General features: G+C 49.2%; 1 protein-coding gene across 1 annotated transcript in view; it reads left to right on the forward strand.

The window, feature by feature from the left end:
* Window positions 1-2,239: 2,239 nt before the first annotated feature.
* Window positions 2,240-25,116, forward strand: part of LOC146423376 (neurofascin-like) — a 69,126-nt gene continuing 46,249 nt past the window's right edge. The window contains 19 exon segments of the mRNA XM_085044827.1: window positions 2,240-2,420; window positions 2,707-2,724; window positions 3,890-3,995; window positions 4,112-4,308; window positions 5,729-5,851; window positions 7,153-7,323; window positions 9,899-9,949; window positions 15,213-15,324; window positions 17,084-17,268; window positions 18,197-18,328; window positions 19,034-19,177; window positions 19,981-20,092; window positions 20,193-20,317; window positions 20,320-20,358; window positions 21,663-21,810; window positions 22,422-22,546; window positions 23,472-23,507; window positions 24,665-24,766; window positions 25,093-25,116. Coding sequence (XP_084900953.1) covers window positions 2,327-2,420; window positions 2,707-2,724; window positions 3,890-3,995; window positions 4,112-4,308; window positions 5,729-5,851; window positions 7,153-7,323; window positions 9,899-9,949; window positions 15,213-15,324; window positions 17,084-17,268; window positions 18,197-18,328; window positions 19,034-19,177; window positions 19,981-20,092; window positions 20,193-20,317; window positions 20,320-20,358; window positions 21,663-21,810; window positions 22,422-22,546; window positions 23,472-23,507; window positions 24,665-24,766; window positions 25,093-25,116 — 2,044 coding nt within the window. The 5' untranslated portion in view covers window positions 2,240-2,326.

A 25,116-nucleotide genomic window follows, 5' to 3' on the forward strand; every position in this document is an offset into this window, starting at 1 on the left:
GATTTCTCCTTCCCTCCAGGCTCTGCTCAAATCCTCCCATCCACCAAAACCGCTGCAAAACCACCAATTTTTCGGAAAAAAACTCCTCTCCACCCCTAGATCGGAATGTCCCTGATCCACTCCAGCCTCCGTGCCGGGAGAATTCCCAGTTCCCGGCGGGACAAAGCCGGGCTGTGTTCTCCACGATCCACCTACGCGGGCAGGAATTGTTCCCGGGAATTGTTCCCTCTGCCCACATCTGCTCCGCACAAAGGCGCCCCGGAGCAGCCTGGAGGAGCCTGGAGCAGCCTGGAGCAGCCTGGCATTCCCAGGGGATGAATTCCCTGCTTTTTCCCTGCTCCTGCTCAGTGCGATCCCATGGATCATCCAGGATTCTGCTTTTTCCCTGCAATCCCATGGATCATCCAGGGTTCTGCTTTTTCCCTGCAATCCCATGGATCATCCAGGGTTCTGCTTTTTCCCTGCAATCCCATGGATCATCCAGGGTTCTGCTTTTTCCCTGCAATCCCATGGATCATCCAGGGTTCTGCTTTTTCCCTGCAATCCCATGGATCATCCAGCGTTCTGCTTTTTCCCTGCAATCCCATGGATCATCCAGGGTTCTGCTTTTTCCCTGCAATCCCATGGATCATCCAGGGTTCTGCTTTTTCCCTGCAATCCCATGGATCATCCAGGGTTCTGCTTTTTCCCTGCAATCCTATGGATCATCCAGGATTCTGCTTTTTCCCTGCTCCCGGGCACTGCAATCCTATGGATCATCCAGGATTCCACCCCTGGGTTCGGGATGGAGATTCTTTGACTGTTCAAAGCTCAAAAGTTGGCTGGAATTTCGTTTCTTCCCGATTTTCCCGTATTTTTTGCAGCGGTGGTGCTCTGCAGGGGGTTGTAGGAGAAGCCCCAGGATTCCTGGGAATGTCCAAGCTTGGGGAAATCTGGGATTGGGGAAGGTTTCCCTGCCCGTGGGATGAGTTTTGATATCACTTCCCAATCCCAAACCGTTCCAGGATTCCGAGTTTTCAGCCCTTTTTCCATTCCCGGATTTGCAAATATCCCTCAGGAATCTGTGCCAGGATCCTCCTCCTTCACTTCCCAGCCATTCCCTACCCCCCAATCCAAGGAAAACAACAAATTCCTCACTTTCCAGCCCCAAACTCCTCCAAGTTAGACCCGTTTTAAATCCCTCCTTCCCGTGAAATGTCTCTGTTGGGAGGGAATTTCAAGCAGGGGATTTTATGGCAGGGAAATGGAGCATCGGGATGGGAAAATCCTAAAAACTCATGGAATTTTCCCCCCGAGGAACCCCTGGATTGGCTGGGTGGGTTGTGTTTTCATGGAATATCAGAATTTTAGATTCCAGATCAGTTTTATGTTTTCACTGAATGGCAAAGGTCTGGATTTAGGGTCAAGTTTGTGGTTTTTATGGAATATCAGAGGTTTGGATTGAGGATCAGTTTTGTGTTTTCACTGAATGCCAAAGGTCTGGATATAGGGTTGGTTGTGTTTTCATGGAATATCAGAGGTTTGGGTTTGGGATCAGTTCTGTGCTTTCACTGAATGCCAAAGTCAGGATTTAGGATCACTTTTGTGGGTTTTATGGAATATCAGAATTTTGGATTCCGGATCAGTTCTGTGTTTTCACTGAATGTCAAAGGTTTGGATTTAGGGTCATTTTCGTAGCTTTTATGGAATATCAGAACTCCAGGGAGGGAAACATCTGGAGCCTGGCTGGGAATGGGATTGTTTGGAGGACAGTGAGGGAAGATCCCAATCCTGGGGTATTGCTGGATCAACACCAGGATTTTTGGGAGACTCCAAACCCCTGAGCTCCTCCCAAAGCCCTGAGGGATTGCATATTCCTAAATATTTTTTTGCGCATAAATTCCAATTAATTCCATCTTTTAAACAGCAAATCCACCTTTTTATCTGATCCTCCATTTCCATCCCACTGCTCCCAGGAATTTTCTGCCGATCCCTGGGCAGAGCTCACATCCTCCTCCTCCCATCCCAGCGCTCCGTCCAGGACTGGAGCACAAACAATCCCATAAATCCTTCCAGCAGGACAATCCAGGGCTCAGGAGAGCTGTCCCCAAATCCTGGCCACCATTCCTGGCACTTTTCCCACCCCAATCCTTCCTCACAAACATTTCCTGGATGGAAACTCTCCGTTCCCAAAGGGAAAACACCGGGATTTGAGCTGGGAATGGCTCAGGGATGTGATTTTGGGGTTGATTTTTTTTTCCCCAGCTGAGGATCTCTGCCTGTGCCACCCTGAGGTCATTCCAGGGACATCCCGAGATCCCAAAGCCTTACCCAGGAAAGCTCCAAGATGACCCCGAGAAGATCCCAAATCACCTTTGCGGGAATCGCCTTCGCCCTCTGCCTGCAGCACCTCGTCAGTGCCATCGAGGTCCCTCTGGACTGTGAGTTTGGGGATTTATTCCCTCCAATCCCTCCCCGAAAATTCCCAGCTGGAATGGGGAGGAGGTGGGAAAACCGGAGAGGAGTTTGGAGCCAGCAGGAGCTTCTCCCCCGTGGATGGGGAGTGGGGTTGGAAAAAGGGGTTTTGTGTAGGGTTTGCCTGGAAAACCTGGGAAAACTCCCTGGAAAAACCCCGTGGATTTGTTTTATGGCCGCGCTGGAAACAGGTTTGCTCCCGGATTAACCTCCTGTCTTTTTCCCTCTACGCTTTCCCTTTGGGAATAACAGCAAATATCCAGAGTGAATGTAAGTGTTGCCTGTCCTTGTCCCCAGAAGGGCACCAGGGGTCCCGGAGGGTGGCACAGGGGGGACACAACCCCTTTGGAGCCACTTTTCCTGCACATCTGGGCTGGGAAAGGTGTGGAAAAGCTGGCAGGAATTCCTGGCTGTCCCTGGATTAGGATCCAGGTGGTGTTTGCCATGGAAAAATGGTTCCTGCAGGGGTTGAGTTTGGACAAAGGTGGAATTCCCTTCCTGGCTTCCTGACACGTTTCTCCCTGGATTTTGGGGGATGAGGAGACAGCCTTGGATCTCATTCCAGGGGCTGGAATCTGAAATTTTGGGATCAGGACCAGGTGCTGCTCCAGCCTTGGGGTTCCTGTGTCCCTTTTTCCATCCCTGCATTCCTAAATTCCAGGTCCTACTGCAGCCACAAGGCCCCTGTGTCCCTTTTCCCCATTCCCACCCTCCTAAATTCCAGGTCTGAGCTCCTCTGGGGCCATCCTGGGGGTTTGGAGTCTCTTCCTTGCACCAGGAATGTCTCAGGATTCCTTCCCAGCCCTCCTGAGATCCCTGCAGGTCCAGGAGGAATTCCCATTGGATTCACCCCGTGGGAGCAGGAGGATGTAGTTGGGATATTCCCTGAGGAGATCAAGATTTGGGGAGGGGATTGGGGTTTTTTGGGGTCTGGGCACTGTGATGTTCCAAAGGGTGATGAATTCAGGGAATTCCTAGGAATTTCCAAATCACAAAATCACACATGCAGCCCGGGGAAGGAGCTGAGGTCCCACAGGAATTCCTGGGAATTTCCAAACCCCAAGTTGCACACCCAGCCCGGGGAAGGAGCTGACATCCCAGAGGGAATTCCCTGGAATTTCCAAACCCCAAATCACACACCCAACTGGGGAAGGAGCTGAGATCCCAGAGGGAATTCCCAGGAATTTCCAAACCCCAAATCTCACACCCAACCCGGGGAAGGAGCTGAGATCCCAGCAGGAATTCCTAGGAATTTTCAAACCCCAAATCTCACACTCAACCCGGGGAAGGAGCTGAGATCCCAGAGGGAATTCCCAGCAATTTCCAAACCCCAAATCGCACACCCAGCCCGGGGAAGGAGCTGAGATCCCAGCAGGAATTCCTGCAGGACCCACGGGGGTATCCCCCATCCTGACAGAATTCCCTGTTCCCGCAGTGCCCCAGCCTCCCACCATCACCAAGCAGTCCATCAAGGATTACATCGTGGATCCCAGGGACAACATCTTCATCGAGTGCGAAGCCAAAGGCAATCCCGTTCCCACGTGAGTGAATTCCCATCCCTCCATCCCAAAATCCAGAGCAATTCCAGCTGTGCCTCCCTCCCACCCAGCTGTTGGCACGGCACGGGTGAGGATCCAACAGCTCCTCTCAATTCCAGCTTCTCCTGGACGCGGAACGGGAAGTTCTTCAACGTGGCCAAGGATCCCAAGGTGTCCATGAGGAGACGCTCGGGGACTTTGGTCATCGATTTCCACAGCGGGGGACGGCCGGACGACTACGAGGGGGAGTACCAGTGCTTCGCCAGGAATGACTACGGAACGGCGCTGTCCAGCAAAATCCACCTCCAGGTTTCCAGTGAGTGATTCCCGGGAAGCCGAGCGGGGCTGTGGGTGGTTTGGGGGGAATGTTTGGTGCTCAAAGGGATCCAGGGGTGTCCTGGAGAGGGGAAGGAATGGGGTTGTGGCTGGAGGTGGTGGGGAATTGGTCGGGATGGAATTGAGGGGATGGAATTCAGGGTGTGGATTTTGGGGGTGGAATTCAGGGTGTGGAATTGAGGGGATGAAATTGAGGATATGAATTTAAGTGCATGGATTTCAGAGATGGAATTGAAGGTGTGGATTATGGGGATGGAATTAAGAGTGTGGATCACAGGGATGGATTTTAGGGATGGAATTGAGGGGATGGAATTCAGGGTGTGGATTTTAGGGATGGAATTCAGGGTGTGGAATTGGTGTGGATTGAAGGGGTGGATTTTAGGGATGGAATTGAGGGGATGGAATTTGGGATATGAATTTTAGTGTATGGATTTTAGGGATGGAATTGAGGGTGTGGGATTGAGGGTGTGGATTTTAGGGATGGAATTGAGGGTGTGGGATTGAGGGTGTGGATTTTAGGGATGGAATTGAGGGTGTGGGATTGAGGGTGTGGATTTTAGGGATGGAATTGAGGGTGTGGAATTGAGGGTGTGGATTTTAGGGATGGAATTGAGGGTGTGGAATTGAGGGTGTGGATTGCAGGGATGGATTTCAGGGATGGAATCGAGGGGATGGAATTTGGGGATATGAATTTAAGTGTATGGATTTCAGAGATGGAATTGAGGGTGTGGAATTGAGGGGATGGAATTGAGGGTGTGGAATTGAGGGTGTGGGATTGAAGATGTGAATTTAAGGGTGTGGATTTCAGAGATGGAATTGAGGGGATGGATCACAGGGATGGATTTTAGGGATGGAATTCAGGGTGTGGAATTGGTGTGGATTGCAGGGATGGATTTCAGGGGTGGAATTGAGGATATGAATTTAAGTGTATGGATTTCAGAGATGGAATTGAGGGTGTGGGATTGAAGATATGAATTTAAGGGCATGGATTTCAGGGATGGAATTGAGGGTATGGATTTGAGGGTATGGATTTCAGGGATGGATTTGAGGATTTGGAATTGAGGGGATGGAATTGAAGATATGAACTTGAGGGTGTGGAATTGAGGGTGTGGATTATAGGGATGGATTTCAGGGATGGAATTGAAGGGATGGAATTGAGGACATGAATTTGAAAGTATGACATTGAAGATATGGATTTTAGGGTATGGATTTTAGGGTCTGGACTTCAGGAGATGGATTTGAGGGATGGATTCGGGGGTGTGGATTTGAGGATACAGATTTCATGGAATCTCACAAACGCAGAGATGAATTTTGCACCAAAACCAGGCCAGATCCAGCGGGAATTTCTCCGCGGGAATCTTTCCCTCCTTCCCTGACACGATTCCTTTCCTTCCCGCCAGAATCCCCGCTGTGGCCCAAGGAGAAGGTGGATGTGATCGAGGTGGACGAAGGAGCTCCGCTGAGCCTGCAGTGCAATCCTCCTCCCGGCCTGCCCGAGCCGGTCATCTTCTGGATGAGCAGCTGTGAGTCGGAAATGCCTTTCCTGACGGGAATCCGGGAATGGCGGGAGAATCTTTCCCGCCAGGAATCCGGGAATGGTGGGAGAGCTGTTCCCGCTGGGAATGGTGGGAGAGCCTTTCCCGCCAGGAATCCAGGAATGGCAGGAGAGCTTTTCCCACCAGGAATCCTGGGAATGGTGGCAGAGCCTTTCCTGCCAGGAATCCTGGGAATGGCGGGAGAGCTGTTCCTGCTGGGAATCCGGGAATGGCAGGAGAGCCCTTCCCACCAGGAATCCTGGGAATGGTGTCTCCATCGCTGGCAGGGTTTCAAAGAACCGTGGGTGAGGTGGTTGCTGATGGTTTGAGGTTGTTTCTGTTAGTTTTGGGTTGTTTCTGCTTGTTTAGGGTAAATTCTGTTCATTTAGGGCTGTTTCTGTTAGTTTAGGGTTATTTCTGCTCTTTTAGGGCACTTTCTGTTCGTTTAGGGTTGTTTCTGCTAGTTTAGGGTAATTTCTGTTAGTTTAGGGTTGCTTCTGCTAGTTAGGGTCACAGCTGATAATTCAGGATCTAACTACTAATCTTAGTAGTTTAGGGTAATTCCTGCTAATTTAGGGTCATTTCCGCTAGTTCAGCATCACAGCTGATAATTTCACATCGTTTTTGGTAGTTTAGGGTCACAGCTGATAATTAAGGATCATTTAAAATGGTTTAGGGTCACAGCTGATAATTTCAGATTGTTTTTAGTAGTTCAGGGTCATTCTTGTTAGTTTAGGGTCACGGCTGATAATTTTGGACCGTTTTTTGTAGTTTAGGACCAGGGCTGATAATTTTGGAGTGTTTTTAGTAGTTTAAAGTCATTCTTGATAGTTTAGGGCCCTGGCTGATAATTTGGGATCACTTTTAATAATTTAGGGTCACAGCTGATAATTTCAGATTGTTTGTAGTAGTTTAGGGTCACTCCTGCTAGTTTAGGGTCACGGCTGATAATTTTGGATGTGTTTTCATAGTTTAGGGTCATGGCTGATAATTTCAGATTGTTTTTAGGGTCATTCCTGCTAGTTTAGCGCCATGGCTGATAATTTAGGATCATTTTTAATAGTTTAGGGTCACGGCTGATAATTTCAGATTGTTTTTAGTAGTTTAGGGGTAATTCCTGCTAGTTTAGGGTCACGGCTGATAATTTTGAATGGTTTTTAGTAGTTTAGGGCCATTCCCACTAATTCACAACCCTCCCTCCAACTTTAGGATAACCACATCTCACCCTCCTTCCCCTCTGCCATCCCTTTCTCCCCAAACCCCACTGAATTCCCGCCGTTTTCCCGCAGCCATGGAGCCGATCCCGCAGGACAAGCGGGTGTCCCAGGGTCTCAACGGTGACCTGTACTTCGCCAACGTCCTGGCTCAGGACGCGCTGACCGACTACAGCTGCAACGCCAGATTCCACTTCACCCACACCATCCAGCAGAAGAACCCCTACACCCTGAAAGTCAAAACCAGTAAGTGACCACTGGGCGACCAGTTTGGGTTCTGTTCCGCGGGGTTTTCCGGCTGGGAATGCGGGGTGGGAAAAGGGTTTGTGGTTTGGGTGGGTGGGGTGAGGGTGGGTCCTGGGTGGCTTCGTGGATTTGGGGTTTTGGAGGTGGTTTGGGGTTGGAATCGCCAGATCTGTGTGTTTGGGATAAACTGGGAATGTTTCACCATGGATATTCCCGCCATCTCCAGGGAAATGCAGGAATTGCCAAATCTGTGTGTTTGGGATAAAACTGGGAATGTTTCACCGTGGATATTCCCGCCATCTCCAGGGAAATGCAGGAATCACTTATTCCGTGTGTTTGGGATAAAACTGGGAATGTTTCCACACAAACGGAGCATTCCCATCATTTTCAGGGAAATGGAAAATATCCAGAGGTGACTTGGTGTAGGAATTGCCAATTCCGTGTGTTTGGGATAAAACTGGGAATGTTTCGATATTCCCACCATCTCCAGGGAAATGCAGGAATCACCAATTCCATGGGTTTGGGATAAGACAGGGAATGTTTTGACGCAGATTGGGCGTTCCCATCATCTCCAGGGAAATGTGGGAATCACCAAATCCCTGTGTTTGGGATAAAATAGGGAATGTTCAGCACGGCTGGGGCATTCCCGCCCTTTCCAGGGAAATGGAAACTATCCAGAGGTAACCTGGTGCAGGAATCACCAATTCCATGAGTTTGGGATAAAACAGGGAGAAGTTTTGACATCGTCAGGGAAATGTGGAATATCAAGATTTGGTGCAGGAATCACCAATTCCACGAGTTTGGGATAAAACAGGGAGGTGTTTTGACACCATCAGGGAAATTCACCCTCTCCAGGGAAATGTGGAATATCAAGATTTGGTGCAGGAATCACCAATTCCACGAGTTTGGGATAAAACAGGGAATGTTCAGCACGGCTGGGGCATTCCCGCCATCTCCAGGGAAATGGAAACTTGACGCGGGAATCCTCAATTCCATGTATTTGGGACAAAACAGGGAATGTTTGGACAGAGATTGGACATTCCCACCACCTCCAGGGAAGTGTGGAATATCCAGGGAGTGGCCGCGGTTTCCTCCAGGTTCTGGCGCTGCACGAGGGGATTGGGTGTGGGAAAAGGGGTTTGGAATGGTTTTGGATATTCCTGGCAATCCTTCGCTCCAGGAGCCTCTGGAATGCGGTGGGACACTCGGGATGGAGTCCCCAGGTGTCCCCACTGGAGGGGACAAGAGGGGCTCTTTCCAGAACTTTCCCATGGATTCTTTCAGGGCAGGTTCTTCACTAGGAATGGGAATTCCTGAAGGAAAAGGAATTCCCGAAGGAAAAGGAATTCCTGCTGAACTGTGGGAACTGAGCTGGATCTGAGGGATTCAGATGTTTTGGGGCAGGATGGGACAAAATCCTTGAGGAACAACATTAACCATTCCCGGGAATTTCACCCATTCCCGGTAAAATCCACCTGGGAGGTGCTGGCTGTTTTTTGGGAAGCACCAGGTGCTCCCAAATCCCAGTGGGAGGAAATTAATTTGATTTCCTGGCAGGAAACGGGATTGAAGGGACGAGCAGCTCCTCCTCTGTGCAAAGCTGGAGTAGGGAATCCAGGAATTAAATAATTCCAGTGCTGGGAATGTGGGAAGGTCATTAATTCTGGATATTATTTAGTAATTCTGAATATTTTTCTGGGTGAAGAATCCCAGTGTTTATTTTTGGGAAAAATCCCAGCAAACAGAGATCTGTGGGGTTTGGAGCCTCCAAAGGCTCCATCCTGATGGATTTATCCAGCTGTGGAAGGAATGTGGATGAAATCCTGGTGGATTTTCATGGATAAAATCTCCCCTCAGGTGCTCCCAAATTCCTTCACTCCCAATGGAAAATCAGCTCCTTCTCTTCCAGTTTTCCTTGGGAAACAATTCCTTGTAGGATCAGAGGCAAATTCCACCCCGGGAGCCTCCCAGATTCCTTAAAAATTCCAGAACTGAGGTTTTGATTCCTCATATTGTGACCCAAAAAATGCTTTATCCATGGAAGTGTTGGAAAGGGATGAGGTCACTCATTTGACTGCTGTAGAATTATTATTATTGTTATTATTGTTATTATTATTGTTATTATTATTATTATTCCATCTCTTCCTTGCCTTCCTCCATCATTTTCCAGCTGGGAAAAAACAGCTGGAATATCTTTCCTTTGCAGTCCAAAAAATAGAGAAAACCCCCATTTTCTCCTCCAAACCAATCCGATTTTTGGGTTTTCCCAAAGAATCCCAAAGAGAAAAAGATCCCAAAGAGCAAAACATTCCAAGGAAACACTTCCGCCACAATTCCCACACTTTCATTGGGAATTTTTAGGACTTTTAATTCTCCCCACCCCTTGGAGAAGGAAACCAGCCCCTTTCCCTCCCGTTCCCGTGTCTGTCCTGGAAGTCGCCGCGCTCCGAGTGCTTCCGTATCCCCGCTGCCGCTGAACTTTTTGGGAATCCGCCGCTGTTTTTTGGGAACTCGCTGTCCCCCTGCTCTGTCCCCGCTGTCCCCGAGCCGCTCACGGTGTTCTGTTTGATTGCAGAGAAACCCCATAACGAAACGTCCCTAGGATATTCCCCCGCCATGTACCGCGGTGAGTCCACGCTGGCTTTGGGGGTCCCGGCCTAACCCAGCCCCGCCTAACCCCGCTCACCGACCCGCCTAACCGGCCCCAGTCCCCTCTGCCGGCCCGAAATCTAGCCAGGCAAAAATTCCGGGGAAAATCCCAGAAACAAACCCAAAAAACCCCACGAGGTTCGCGCGAGGACTGGGAGAGTTAAGCCTGATTTGGGAGGTTTGGGGTTTATAGGATCTGATGCTGAGTTAAGCCTGGTTTGGAGTTTATAGGATCTGAGCCCGAGTTAAGTTTGGCTTGGGAGGTTTGGGGTTTATAGGATCTGAGCCTGAGTTAAGCCAGGTTTGGGAGGTTTGGGGTTTACAGGATCTGAGCCTGAGTTAAGCCAGGTTTGGGGTTTATAGGATCTGAGCCCGAGTTATGCCTGGTTTGGAGTTTTTAGGATCTGATCCCAAGTTAAGTCTGGTTTGGGAGGTTTGGGGTTTATAGGACTCGAGCCTGAGTTCAGTTTGGCTGGAGAAGTTTGGGATTTATAGGATCTGACCACAAGTTAAGCCTGGTTTGGGGTTTATAGGATCTGACCACAAGTTAAGTTTGGCTGGGGAAGTTTGGAGTTTATAGGATCTGAGCCTGAGTTAAGCCAGGTTTGGGGTTTATAGGATCTGACCATGAGTTAAGCCTTGCTTGGGGGGGTTTGGGGTTTATAGGATCTGACCCTGCATGGCTGAGTTTTGTCCCTCCTGTCCTGTCCCCGGGAATGTTCAGGATTTAAACATCACACCCCACATTCCCTCTTTTCTCTGGCTCCAGGAAGAACATTCCCAGAAGGAGCATCCCTGGGATTTCCAGGAGCGAAAAAGAGGAGGGGGAAAAAGAAGAATATTTGGCTTTTCCTGAAATCCGGGTGCTTTGTGTGCAGAGAGCTTGGACATGTACTGGATGCTTCCATAGGCTCCTTCCTTTTGTCCGGCAGGGAATTCCCCCTGGATCCCTCTCCTGCTGGGAGAAATCCATCCCTAAATCCTAAATTTGTCCGGGCAGGGAATTCCCTCTGGATCCTGCTCCTGCTGTGAGAAATTAATCCCTAAATCCTAAATTTGTCCGGGCAGGGAATTCCCTCTGGATCCTGCTCCTGCTGGGAAAATCCTATTCCAAATGATCCTTCAGGCACTAAAAAAAGCAGGATAGTGCCCTGGGAATGGCTTGGAATTGTCAGGGATGTGTTGGGATGACCAGGGCGGCTATGGGGGATTTTAGGGATCCCAGGCAGATGGGGCTGGTTTGGGATCCCAGGGAATTCCAGGGATGTGACAATCCCCGCTCCCAAATCCAGTGCTGGATTCACCTCCTGCCCTTCCTGCTGCTTTTGGGATTGGGACTGTGTGGGGTCAGCCCTGGGAATGTCCTGGAGTGAAATCCCGGGAACTTCCATTCCCGGGAATGTCCTGGGATGTCCCGGGAATGTCCTGGGAATGTCCTGGGAATGTCCTGGGATGTCCTGGGAACGTCCTGGAGTGAAATCCTGGGAACATTCACTCCTTGGAATGACCTGGGATGTCCCAGGAATGTCCTGGAGTGAAATCCCGGGAACTTTCATTCCTGGGAATGTCCTGGGATGTCCTGGGAATGTTCCTGGAGTGAAATCCCTGCTGGAACATTCACTCCCGGGAATGACCTGGGTCGTCCCGGGAACGTCCTGGAGTGAAATCCCTGGAAACCGGAGTTTCCTTGTCGCCTGGCCCAGCCCAGGGCGCTGTTCCCATCCCGCGGGGACTTTTGGGGACAAGGGTGGCGTTTGCCAGCTGGGAGCAGGGAGAGCAGGAGTGAAGTGCCAGGCTGGGCGCAGCGGAGGGAATCGGGATGTTGGAATGGGGAATGGGATTGTTGGGAGGATGAGGAACAGTGAAAGCTCCGCAGTGAGATCAGCTTTGGGGGAAGCGCTGCTGGAATGGGCTGGGAAATTGGGAAATAGTTGGGAAATGGCTGGGAAAAGGGATTGGCAGGAAAATCAACTCCGGGGGGAGTTGTGTGAACCTCCTGGGGGAGATGGGACAGGGACAGGGAGAAAGGGAATTCTAGTGGAGAGTTCTCCTGGGTTTCCGGATTTCCCACTTTTCCTTTGTTCAGGGAAAAGAGATCTTGAGGGTCACTCCGCCAGGAAAATGGGATTTTAGCCACACAATCCCATGGATTTCTGTTCCTCTGTTGGTGCACAGAAGCTTCCAGCTGCTCGTGTCGTAACATTCCCTGGAAAACCTCCCCATTCCAATCCCCTCTCCCACCCCTGTGCAGACCTGAACTCCGTTAATTAACCCATTAATTAACGAGCTGGGGGACAAAACCTCTGACCCTCAGCCCTTTTCCTGGAATTCTCCCTGGAATGAGCTGTCTGGGAATGCTGGAAGCAGGGAGTGTTTGGGATGCGGCGAGGGACGGCAATCCCGAGGATTTGGGATTCTCTGCTGCTCCTCCTCGGGGTGCTGGAAAAGGGCTGGAAAAGCTCCGGAAGGCTGCAGATCCCATTCCCGGGATAATCCCGAGCTTGGGAATGTGGGATCTGCCGGTGTGGATGTGGAGCACGGAGGGTTTGTGGGACATTTATCCCAAATCCCACGGAGAGGGATGACCACGGGAAGTGTCACCTCGGAGCCACAATTCCCTGAATTCCATGGGCAAACCGGCTGCAATTACCGAGGAAAAAGAACCTAAAAGGATAAACTGGATATTTCTTTAGCAGATATATATTTTTTTAAAATTTACCAGAAATAAGAACTTGTTTTGTTCCTTTTTCTCTCTTTTCTTTATATATTTTTTCTAATTTTTTTTGGCAAACCTGAGGCTGGTTGAGCCTGGCTGAGAAGCTGGGATGAGTTGGGAATGATCTCTTTTTCCCAGTCTGGAAAACAGAGCTGGTGGAGGAATTCCGGATGGGAAAGGGGCAGCTGGCAGCTCCGGGGTGAGAACTGGATATTTCTGGGATGATCCCAAGTCCTTTCTCACAAACCTTGGGAGCAGAGTAGACTTTTGAGCCAAAATAAAAAGCCCTGGGATGGATTTATTTTTCTGATTTGGATTCATCCAAAGGGATGAGGGAAACCTTGACACTTCCAGCTGGAGTTTCCTCTGGTTCTGAGGGAATTTCTGGCTGCTCCCTCTTAGAAACAGAGAAATATTTATAAATTATAAATTATAATTTATAATTTATTATGTATTATCTATTAGTTCTTCTTTATGCTTTATTATTTTACTTATTTATCATCCATTCATTATCATTTATTTATCATTTAGTACTTTTTTGATATTTATTTTATTTAATATTTGTTCTTTACTAATAATTATTTATTATTTAATATTCATTATCTATTACTTACTATTGATTATTGGTCAGTGGTGCCATGCTGAGGCAAAAATCCCCTTTTTCTCCGTGTTGTGCTTAGGTTCATTAAAGCTGTGAGGGTGCTAATTAATCCCCTTGATTTTTAATTGCCATCATTAACACAGTAAAATCCAGCTTGCTCTGCTGCCTCAGCTCTTCCGGTTATCCCACGGGATCTGGAGTGGGAATAAATCCTGATCAAAGCCGATTTTAGCTGATAAAATAATAAATTCCACTTCCCTGATCTGATGGGAGAATTTCCTGAGCGTGGTGGAGGTTTGGGAGTCACTGGGTTTAGCTGGGAATGAGATTTTTTCGGGAGCAGGGATGCAAACAGGCGTGGAGAACTTGGCTTTTTGGGATAAAATCGGGATTTTCCTGCCCTGGTAATCAATTAATCCCTAATTGACTAATTGGGAGAGCATGTGGAGCCTGTGGGAGAGGTGGGGTGTGGGATTAATTCCAGGGATTCCATGGATCAACCCATGGAGTTGAGTTTTCCTTCCCAAAGGTGGGAATTCCAGGATCAGCCCCTGTTCTCCCTCCCCTCCTCCTTCCCCTGCCGCAGCTCCGGAGGTTTCCCAAAATTCCCCAAATCCTGCTTGCCTCCCACTCATTGAGCCAAGGAAGTTTTGGGATCCCAAATCCTTTTCCTTCACCGGGATCTCCACATGGATCACTGTTCCTGTTCCATCCCAACATCCCAATATCCCATCCCATATCCCATGCCATCCCAATATCCCAATATCCCAATATCCCAATATCCCATCCAATATCCCAATATCCCATCCAATATCCCAATATCCCATCCCAATATCCCATCCAATATCCCAGTATCCCAGTATCCCAGTATCCCAGTATCCCAGTATCCCATCCCAATATCCCAATATCCCAATATCCCAATATCCCAATATCCCATCCCATATCCCATTCCATCCCAATATCCCATCCCATCCCATCCCAGTATCCCATCCCAATATCCCAATATCCCAATATCCCAGTATCCCAGTATCCCATCCCAATATCCCAATATCCCAATATCCCAATATCCCAATATCCCAATATCCCAATATCCCAATATCCCAATATCCCAATATCCCATCCCATCCCATCCCAACATCCCATCCCATCCCCTTTCCCAATCCCATAACTCCCCTCCCCGCTGCTGCCGCTTTCCCGCCCATCCCATCCCATCCCGCTTTCCCCTCGCTGATCCAGATCTAGGTCAACCATCCCTCTCCTTAATGGAATTTTTTCCGTGAATAATTAATTCTCCCTGCTCGTGGATCCGTAGGGAGCTGTCTCGTGTCTTTCCCTTTGCTCTTTTCCCGCTAAACTTCCCTTTCCAGCCCTAAATGGGTCATTTTGGGGGCTGAGCTGTCCCTTTCCAAGGGGAACTGTCCTTCCAGGCCTCCTGGAAGGCTGGAAAACCTCCTTGGTGCTGCTGGAGCTCCGGGAATTCTCCATATCCTGGACATCTCAGTGGAAAAGCAGCTCAGGGGCTGAACAAACCCTTCCCGTGCCCTTTTGTCCTTTTGTTCTCCACTGCGCGTTACATCCATCGATATTTCCCGATTCCATCTGATTCCAGCCCGTTTTCCAGAGGCAGGGAGGGCAGGAAAAGCGGGAGCTGATGGAATGTGAGCAATCCCTGTGGCTCTGCTGCTCCTTCCCCTCCCTTCCTGCCCAACTTCCTCTCTCTCCCCTATTTCCCAATCCCAAATCCATCCTCTCCTTTCCAGGCTCGTTCCCAGGTGAGTTCAGAATCCCGGGATGGCCAGGGAGGTGACCTTTTCCATGGATTCCCACCATCCAAGGAGACTTTAAAAACCCCCACGTTTTCTTTTTCTCTATTTTTGTTTTGTTTTTGGTTTTCGGTTTTTCCTTCTCTCCCGCTGATTCCAGCCCGAGGGATCCCGGAGACGACTCCCAGCTTCATGTATCCCTACGGAACTTCCAGCAGCCACATGGTGCTCCGGGGGATGGATCTCCTGCTGGAATGCATCGCCTCCGGCGTGTACGTACCACGGGGAGGGCGATCCCCGGGAATTCCCGGCGGGAATTGGGATCTGGGCATGGAATCAGGGCATGGAATTACTCACAGATTGGGAAAAAGGGATCATTCCCACCTTTTTGATTGTTAACGATGCTCCTGACCAGCTTGATGAGCGAATGGAAGAGCTGAGGTTACCGGGTGTTTTCAGATCTTTGTCCGAGGATAATTCCCCATGGATTTGTCCTAAAGTTTGGGAATTTCCAGGGAGACCCTCACCACCCTGTGGGAGAGAGCATTTGTGCCTCCAGAAGTGTCCTGGGCTGATGGTCCTACCCACACCACGGTCAGGGATGAGTTTTGAGGTCCCTTCCACCCCAAACCATTCCAGAACTCCATGATCCTGCATTCCCAGAAAAACCAGGAAGAGAACACTGCTCTGGATGATCTGGGAATGCTCAGGACCATGATTTAGGAAGGCGGGTTGGCCAGCACTTGGATCAGACCTCTCCCCTGCTTCTGAGCAGTTCCCAGGGGCGGGAATTCTCCCGTTATTTAGGAATAACCACCCTTTCCTCGGGAATAATTCCCTCACCTCGGAAAAGCACTGATGTCCTGTCTTGCAAGGGAGACAGAAGCTTTATGAGTTTCTGCAGTTTGCCAGGCTGTAAGGTAACTAGCTCCCCAAGACTTAGTCCCGTTTGCAAGGATCTTTGATATTTGGTCGATTAGTCTAAAAATACCATTTATTAGACGCAGAAAATAACAAACATACAAACATAGAAGAGATTTACACTCATAGACACACAATGAATGCATAATTGCAACACTACAATAGCTAAAAATGCAATTATGGGGTAAAAGCTTGCTTGAACTATAAAAATAGCTCCAAAAATGCAAGTTAAGAAATGCTTACTTGAACTATAATGCATGTTAAGAAAGGTACCTATAAATTAGCCGGAATAGTACAATTTAGGAAACCAATGATCTTACCAAATCCGATTTTGGAGCTGGAATCCGTTAGACTTCCTCACTCAATTCCACGAGAAGTAACCACAGGGCTGCGTCCAACCCTGGGGAGAAGACTTTCCCTCACGCTCCAATGTCCATGTAGAAAACCTTCTACCTTTCCGAGATTTCGTGGTGTTTTTGTGGGGAAAAGAGTGTGGATTTGCTGTCACTTAAAAATTCTTCACATTCTCTAAGTGTCTCACCTTGACTTCCAGGCGCCAGGATAGATAGCTAGGATTAAGTTTATCAACTTAATCTGAGCCATCAATCTCCAGCTAGCGATCAGGGAGAGTTAATGCAAGTTAAGAATGCAAGTTAAGAAATGCTTACTTGAACTATAATGCATGTTAAGAAAGGTACCTATAAGTTAGCCGGAATAATACAATTTAGGAAACCAATGATCTTACCAAATCCGATTTTGGAGCTGGAATACATTAGACTTCCTCACTCAATCCCACGAGAAGTAACCACAGGGCTGCGTCCAGACCCTGGGGAGAAAACTTTCCCTCACGCTCCAATGTCCATGTAGAAAACCTTCTACCTTTCTGAGATTTCGTGGTGTTTTTATAGGGAAAAGAGTGTGGATTTGCAGTCACTTAAAAATTCTTCACATTCTCTCAGTGTCTCACCTTGACTTCCAGGCGCCAGGATCGATAGCTAGGATTAAGTTTATCAACTTAATCTGAGACATTCACCTCCAGCTAGCGATCAGGGAGAGAGAGAGAAGGGGAAGGGGGGAAACGTCCTGCCACATGTCCTCCCCTCTCCCCAGACCGACGCCGGTCATCAACTGGCACAAGAAAGGCGGCGACCTGCCGGCGCACAAGAAGAAGCTGGAGAACTTCAACAAGACGCTGCGCATCGCCAACGTGTCCGAGGAGGACTCCGGGGAGTACGTGTGCCTGGCCTCCAACAAGATGGGCATCATCCGCCACACGATCTCGGTGAGAGTGAAGGGTACGTCGCCTTTACCTTCCCTCTTCGGGAGCTGCCCGCCTGGGAGTTCATGGAATTCATGGAATGCTGGGGAGGGATCTTCATGGGATGCTGGGAGGGATGGCGGGGGATCGCCCTGGGGGTGGGGATGGGCTGGAGCCGTGTTCTTCAGGGATTCGTGGAATTGTTTGGGTTGGAAGGGAGGCTGAAGTTCGTCCAGTCCCATGGGCAGGGAAAACTTCCATGACCCCAGGTTGCTCCAAGCCTTGTCCAACTTGGATTTGGGCACTCCCAGGGATTGGGCAGCCATGGGTTCTCTGGGAATTCCATCCCAGTCCCTCCCCACCCTCACAGGGAGGAATTCCTTCCCAATATCCCATCTAAAGAAGATCCCGAATCTGCCTCTTTTCATTTTAAACCTTCTTCATTTTAAACCTTCTTCATTTTAAACCTTTAAATTCCTTCCCAATATCCCATCTAAACTCTCCCATTTTAGTTTCAAATCTTTCAAATCTTTAGTTTCAAAGTTCCCCCTTTCTTATCACCATATCCTCACATAAAACTCTTCCTCCCTGTTTTTCCCAAGCCCCCTTTTCCCTGCAGAAATTTTCCATCAGTTTTCCTCTCTGCTGTTCGCTGCTCTGAGGGAAAGCACAGAGCAGGAATCCACTGCTGTGAATCCAAACCATTCCTTCCCAATATCCCATCTAAATCTTCCCTTTTCCCATTATAAATCTTATCCCAGCTGCCCCAAAAGCAGATGGGGTTTCTCTGATAGGAATGAGGGTGGTTTTGTATGGAGAGGGAATAGGATTTCCCCACCTTCACCACATCCTGGGAAATCCTCTCCATGTTTCCATCGTTTTCCTCCCCCAGGGAGTGTTAGAGGGGCATTTTGGGGGTGGTGCCGCTGTCCCTGTGTCACTGGGGTCGGGATGTTTTTTTCCAGCTGCTCCCTACTGGCTGGATGAGCCGGAGAACCTGATCCTGTCTCCCGGCGAGGACGGCAGGCTGGTGTGCCGGGCTAACGGGAATCCCAAACCCACCATCCAGTGGCTGGTGAACGGGGAGCCCATCGAGGGTGAGTGAGGGGCAGGGTCAAAAATCCCACCAAAATCCCAGCCCAAATCCCACCAAAACTCCAGCAGAGGATCTCATGGCAGAGCACATACCAGAATTTGCTTCCTTCTCCAAAATCCCAGCCAAAATCCCACAAAATTCCAGCAGAGGATCTTGTGGCTGAGCACAAACCAGAGTTTGCTTCCTTCACCAAAATCCCAGCCCAAATCCCACCAAAATCCCAGCCCAAATCCCACCAAAATCCCAGCCCAAATCCCACCAAAATTCCAGCAGAGGATCTTGTGACTGAGCACAAACCAGAGCTGCCTCCTTCACCAAAATCCCAGCCAAGGATCTCATGGCTGAGCATGAGCCAGAGCTGCCCCCTTCTCCAAAATCCCACCAAAATTCCAGCCAAGGATCTCATGGCTTAGCATGAGCCAGAGTTTGCTTCCTTTTCCAAAATCCCAGCCCAAATCCCACCAAAATTCCAGCAGAGGACCTCATTGCTGAGCATGAGCCAGAGTTTGCTTCCTTCTCCAAAATCCCACCAAAAATTCCAGCCCAAATCCCAGCCAGGGATCTCATGGCTGAGCACAAGCCAGAGCTGCCTCTTTCTCCAAAATCCCACCAAAATCCCAACCAATGATCTCACGTCTGAGCACAAACCAGAACTGCTGGTCAGAAATAGAATTGAAGAAGCTCTCCCCATTTTTTTTTTTCGCAGCGGCTCCGCCCAACCCGAGCCGGGAGGTGGCCGGGGACACCATCGTGTTCCGTGACACGCAGATCGGCAGCAGCGCCGTCTATCAGTGCAACGCCTCCAACGAGCACGGCTACCTGCTGGCCAACGCCTTCGTCAGCGTGCTGGGTGAGTCCTGACAGCACCCAAACCTCGGAATTCCGCGGAATCCCGGGATGGGTCAGATGGAAAAGGAGCTGAAAGTTCGTCTCGAAGCTCATCTCAGATAATGGGGTTTGGGTGTGAGGCGGTGTTGGGTCATGGGTTGGGATTAATGATCCTAAAGGTCTTTTCCAACCTTTTTCCAGCCTGGTTGGTTCTGGGATTCATCTAAAATTCCATCCCCTTGCCGTGGGTGGGAGATGGAACCTTCCATGATCCCAGGGTGCTCCAAGCCTTGTCCAGCTTGGCCTTGGACACTTCCAGGGATCCAGAGGCAGCCACAGCTTTTCTGGGAATTCCATCCCAGCCCCTCCTCACCTTCCTATGGAAGAATTCCTTCCCAATATCCCATCTAAACTCTCCTATTTTAATTTAAATCCATTCCCCCTCGTGGCAACATAAAACTCATTCTCCCTGTTTTCTCCAAACCCCCTTTTCCCTGCAGAAATTTTCCATATTTTTTCCCTGATTTTGCTGTTTGCTGCTCCAAGGGAAAAAGGGAAAAAAGGGAAAAAGGGAAAAAGGGAAAAAGGCTCCAAAAGCTCCCAGGCTTTGGAGGAGGAATCCATTCCCATGGATTCCAACCAGGCTGAGCAAATCCTGGGATGTGAGTCATGGAAGGAGAGGGAAAGGAAAAACTCTACTAGGTTTTGAAAGCATCAGTAGGAAAATAAAACAAACAAACAAAAAAAAACTGAGAAAAGGGTGGAAAGGAGCAGAAAAATCTATTTTTCCTCCCCCTCCATGGCTGGAATTCTGTCCCTTGGCAGATGTTTCCCCGCGGATCCTGGCGCCCAGGAACCAGGTGATCCGAGTGATCCAGAACAACCACACCCGCCTGGACTGTCCCTTTTTCGGCTCCCCCATCCCCACCCTGCGCTGGTAAGACCCGCAGCCCGTCCCGCTCCATCCCCAGGGGTGGGAAAAGTTGGGTTTTCCCGCTTTTCCCTTCCCTTCCAACAGCACTTTGTGGTGTTGGGAGGTTTAAGAACGGCCAGGGGAACATGCTGGATGGAGGGAACTACAAAGCCCACGAGAACGGGAGCTTGGAGATGTTCATGGCTCGGAAGGAGGACCAGGGGATCTACACCTGCGTGGCCACCAACATCCTGGCAAGATGGAGGCCCAGGTGCGCCTGGAGGTCAAAGGTAGGAGCAAAGAAATCTTGGGTTTTCTGTGAGATTCGGCAGAAGTAGCTGAGGTCAAAATGTTGGGTTTTCCGGGGGTTTTCGGGAGAAATAGTTGAGGTCAAAATATTGGATTTTCTGGAAGTTTTCAGCAGAGATATTTGAAGTCAAAATCTTGGATCTTCTGGAATTTGCAGCAGAAATAGTTGAAGTTAAAATCTTGGATTTTTGGGAAGCTGCAGCAGAAGTAGTTGAGATCAAAATATTGGATTTTCTGGAAGTTTTCAGGAGAAATAGCTGAGGTTAAAATCTTGGATTTTCTGGGAGTTTTCAGGAGAAATAGTTGAAGTTAAAATCTTGGATTTTTGGGAATTTTCAGCAGAAGTAGTTGAGGTCAAAATATTGGATTTTCTGGGAGTTTTCAGGAGAAATAGTTAAGGTCAAAATATTGGATTTTCTGGGAGCTTCAGCAGAAATAGTTGAAGTTAAAATCTTGGATCTTCTGGAATTTTCAGCAGAAATAGCTGAGGTCAAAATCTTGGATCTTCTGGAATTTTCAGCAGAAATAATTGAAGTTAAAATCTTGGATTTTTGGGAAGCTGCAGCAGAAGTAGTTGAGGTCAAAATCTTGGATTTTCTGGCAGTTTTCAGCAGAAACATCTGAGGTTAAAATCTTGGATTTTCTGGAAGTTTTCAGGAGAAATAGCTGAAGTTAAAATCTTGGATCTTCTGGAGTTTGCACCAGAAACAGTTGAGGTCAAAATATTGAATTTTCTGGAAGTTTCCAGGAGAAACAGTTGAGGTTAAAATCTTGGATCTTCTGGAACTATTTGTGACCTCGTGGAGACCCCACCAGGGTTATGAGGATACCTGAGAAATTTGGGACATGTTCCTTGACCCCACACAGACCCCACCAGGGTTATGAGGGAACCCAATGATTTTGGGATGTGATCTTTGACCCCATACAAACCCCACAAGGGTTGTGGGGGACCTGAGGAGTTTGGGACATGATCCTTGACCCCACACAGACCCCACCAGGGTTATGAGGGAACCTGAGAAATTTGGGACATAATCCTTGACCCCATACAAACCCCACAAGGGTTGTGGGGGACCTGAGGAGTTTGGGACACAATCCTTGACCCACCAGGGTTATGAGGGAACCTGAGGAATCTGGGACATGATCTCTGACCCCATACAAACCCCACAAGGGTTGCAGGGAACCTGATGATTTTGGGACATGATCCCTGACCCCACCCAGACCCCACCCAGATCACGAGTGGTCCTGAGGCTTTAGGGCCGTGTCCCCTTTCTTTGTGACCCCACAGACCCCACGCGGATCGTGAGAGGCCCCGAGGACCAGGTGGTCAAGAGGGGCACCATGCCCAGGCTGCACTGCCGGGTCAAGCACGACCCCACGCTGCGGCTGACCGTCAACTGGCTCAAGGACGACGCCCCGCTGTACCTGGGGAACAGGTCAGTGCCCCGAAATTCCGTGGGTTCCTCTCCCGGGGTTGTTGGGTTTTTAATGGAATCCCGGCGTTGCTGGGTTTTTAACGGAAAAAAATATTTTTAACAGGAAAAAAAAAATTATTCCAGGGATGAATACTGAGTTCTCACCTCAGCAAGATTTGATGTTCTTGATGTTTTTAATCTCGCCAGCTCCTTCAACAATTACAGCTGATTTATCAGTAAATCCAGACTTCCCTGCAGGTTTTATTCCAGGATATTTCAGGACACCTTGATAAAACCTTGGAGCCCCAAAATTAATATTCCTCAGCCGCGGCTGGCGCGGCTTTAATTTCCTTTCCGTACCTGACTCTCCTTGCTTGGGAAGCAAGATCTGATCTCAGGGCACGAGGTTGGGGTTGGCTGCTGTCCCAAAATGTGATTATTCCCCAGATACACCCCAGGGCACGCGATCCCTTAGGAAATGAGATTTTCCCGGAATAAAATGAGCTTTCCCAGCTGATAAAACCTCCAGCCCGCAGATGTTCTCCATTCCCAGTTGGTTTTCTGGCTGGATTTTGTCAGGGATCGCCCAACCCTCTGCCGGGGCAGAGTTTTGGGATGTTGTTTTCCCGAAGGATGAAGAAGGAAGAGGATGGTCTGACGATCTACGGCGTGATGGAGAAGGACCAGGGTGACTACACGTGTGTGGCCAGCACGGAGCTGGACAAGGACTCGGCCAAAGCCTATCTCACCGTGCTGGGTAAAGCCCTCCTGACCCCACAGGACCCAATTGTCCCCTCCTGGGACAATTCCTGACCCCACAGGACCCAATTGTCCCCTCCTGGGACGATTCCTGACCCCACAGGACCCAACTGTCCCCTCCTGGGACAATTCCCGACCCCACAGGACCCAACTGTCCCCTCCTGGGATGATTCCTGACCCCACAGGACCCAACTGTCCCCTCCTAGGACAATTCCTGACCCCACAGGACCCAATTGTCCCCTCCTGGGATGATTCCTGACCCCACAGGACCCCCTAACCCCAAGGAAAAGGGGATCCAGGCTCTGGGATTGTCCCCTGGATGCTCAGGGAGGTGCTGGCAGAGCAAGGATTCCGTTGTCAGGCAGTGACATTGAAATGGTGTCCAAAAACATGGTGTTTGAGAGCAGAAAATAGGAAAGAATTGTTATTGCACGCAGCCCAAAATATCCCCAGGGGGATGTTGGAGCTCCAAGAGAACAGTCCGAAATCTGGGGGTGAATTTAGTGGGATTTTGGGGTGCTGAGCAATGGGATTGGGGTGGACCTTGCGTGTCCCCTTTGCAGTAAGGGAAGGACAAACCTCACCCCATTCCCCATTTCTGCCACCGCACAAACCCCAAATCCTGCTTGGCCAACTGGGATTGATCCTCCCCTGGCCACCTCCCATTCCCAGCAACACCACAACCCGGAATCCCAAATCCCAAATAACCCCCTGAACTAGATTTCCTCCCCCCTAAAGGCTCATTAACCCCACACCAGGCTGATATTTCCCTCCAAGGACATCTTTGGGGTCAGGATATTCCCGCTCTGCTTCCCAAACCGGATCCATTCCCGCTGAAATCCCAAAATTTACGTTTGCCAGGTGCTCCTTTGGCCACCCAAGCTTAAACTAACCTGGTTAACCAGCACTGTCTTACCTTGCAGCCGTCCCTGCTAACCGGTTGAGAGATTTACCCAAAGGTAAAAGGATTTCCCACTAATTCCTCACCTTTTCCTTTTGTTTTTTCCGCCTTGGTTTTGGTTTCCGTCGCCGGTGACTGCGAGAGGAAAGGGTAGCAGCTGGAAAAATTGGGAGTTGGTGATTCCAAGTTTTGGGAGTTGGTGATTCCAGGTTGTCCTTGGTGGAGATGATTTTTCCAAGACCTGTCCAGGTTGTCCTTGAGGGAACTCATTTTTCCAAGTCCTGTCCGAATTGTCCTTAAAAAAGCTGATTTTTCCAAGTTCTACCCAATTTGTCTTTGGTGGAGATGATTTTTCCAAGTCCTGTCCAAATTGTCCTTGAAAAAGCTGATTTTTTTCAAAGTCCTGTCCAAATTGTCCTTGAAAAAGCTGATTTTTCCAAGTCCTGCCCAAATTGTCCTTGATGGAGATAATTTTTCCAAGTCCTGTCCAAATTGTCCTTGAAAAAGCTGATTTTTTTCAAAGTCCTGCCCAAATTGTCCTTGAAGGAACTCATTTTTCCAAATTGTCCTTGAAAACCCATCCAGATGGGTGGAAAGGTCCCATGCCACCACATTTTGTGTCCCAATTTTGTGGCATTTCCCGAGTGCAGGAATCGCTTTGCCTGCACTTGAAAATCCCCATGGGGGGAAAAAAAACCCCAAACCCATGTGGAATTCCTTAATTTTTACCTGGAATTTATTCCTTTTATCGCACAAGCTGCTCCTTGTGACCAAATTTTAAAAAACCCAGGGGATTTCTAACAAATTCATGTCACTTTTTTGGTGTAAAGTCACGAATTCCCCTAAAACTGCACCTGGTGCTTCCCTTGCCAGTTTTTCTGAGGAAAACAGGATTTTTTCTGGTGAAAACAGGATTTTTTCTGGGAAAAGCAGGATTTTTTCTGGGAAAAGCAGGTTTTTCTCTGGGGAAAGGCAGGATTTTTTCGGGGAAAGGCAGGATTTTTTCTGGAAAAGGCAGGATTTCCAGGCAAGGAACTGTCTGAAATGACCACATTTATATTTTTAAAACCTTCTCCAGTCCCACAAAGAGCCTCAGGACGTGGATCGTGCCCTGGAGCACATCCCGCCAGGGGCTGGGAGAGGTGGTGGGAACTGGGACTCGTTCCTGGGACAATTCCTGGGACAATTCCAGCCTCACTGATCCCATTCCAACAGAACGACCCGACCGGCCGCGGGACTTGGAGCTGTCGGACCTGGCTGAGAGGAGCGTGAAGCTGACGTGGATCCCCGGCGATGACAACAACAGCCCCATCACGGGTCTGTCCCAAAATCCCCGTCCCCAAAATCCCTTTCTCCCCAAAATCCCTGTCCCCAAAATCCCTGTCCCCAAAGTCTTCCTCCCCAAAATCCCTTTCTCCCTAAAATCTTCGTCCCCAAAATCTCCATCCCCAAAATCCCCATCTCCAAAATACCTTTCTCCCGAAAATCCCCATCCCCAAAATCCCCATCCCCAAAATCTTTGTCCCCAAAATCCCCATCCCCAAAATCCCCACTCCCAAAATCCCCTTCCACAAAATCCCTTCCTTCCCAGCCAGGGAAAATCAAATCAAACCCCATCCCACCCTTCTCCCACCTGTCCCCAGACTACATCGCTCAGTTCGAGGAGG

This window comes from Lichenostomus cassidix, unplaced genomic scaffold, assembly GCF_008360975.1.
Source record: "Lichenostomus cassidix isolate B80296 unplaced genomic scaffold, HeHo_3.0 HiC_scaffold_549, whole genome shotgun sequence".
In the NCBI taxonomy this organism is placed as follows: domain Eukaryota; kingdom Metazoa; phylum Chordata; class Aves; order Passeriformes; family Meliphagidae; genus Lichenostomus; species Lichenostomus cassidix.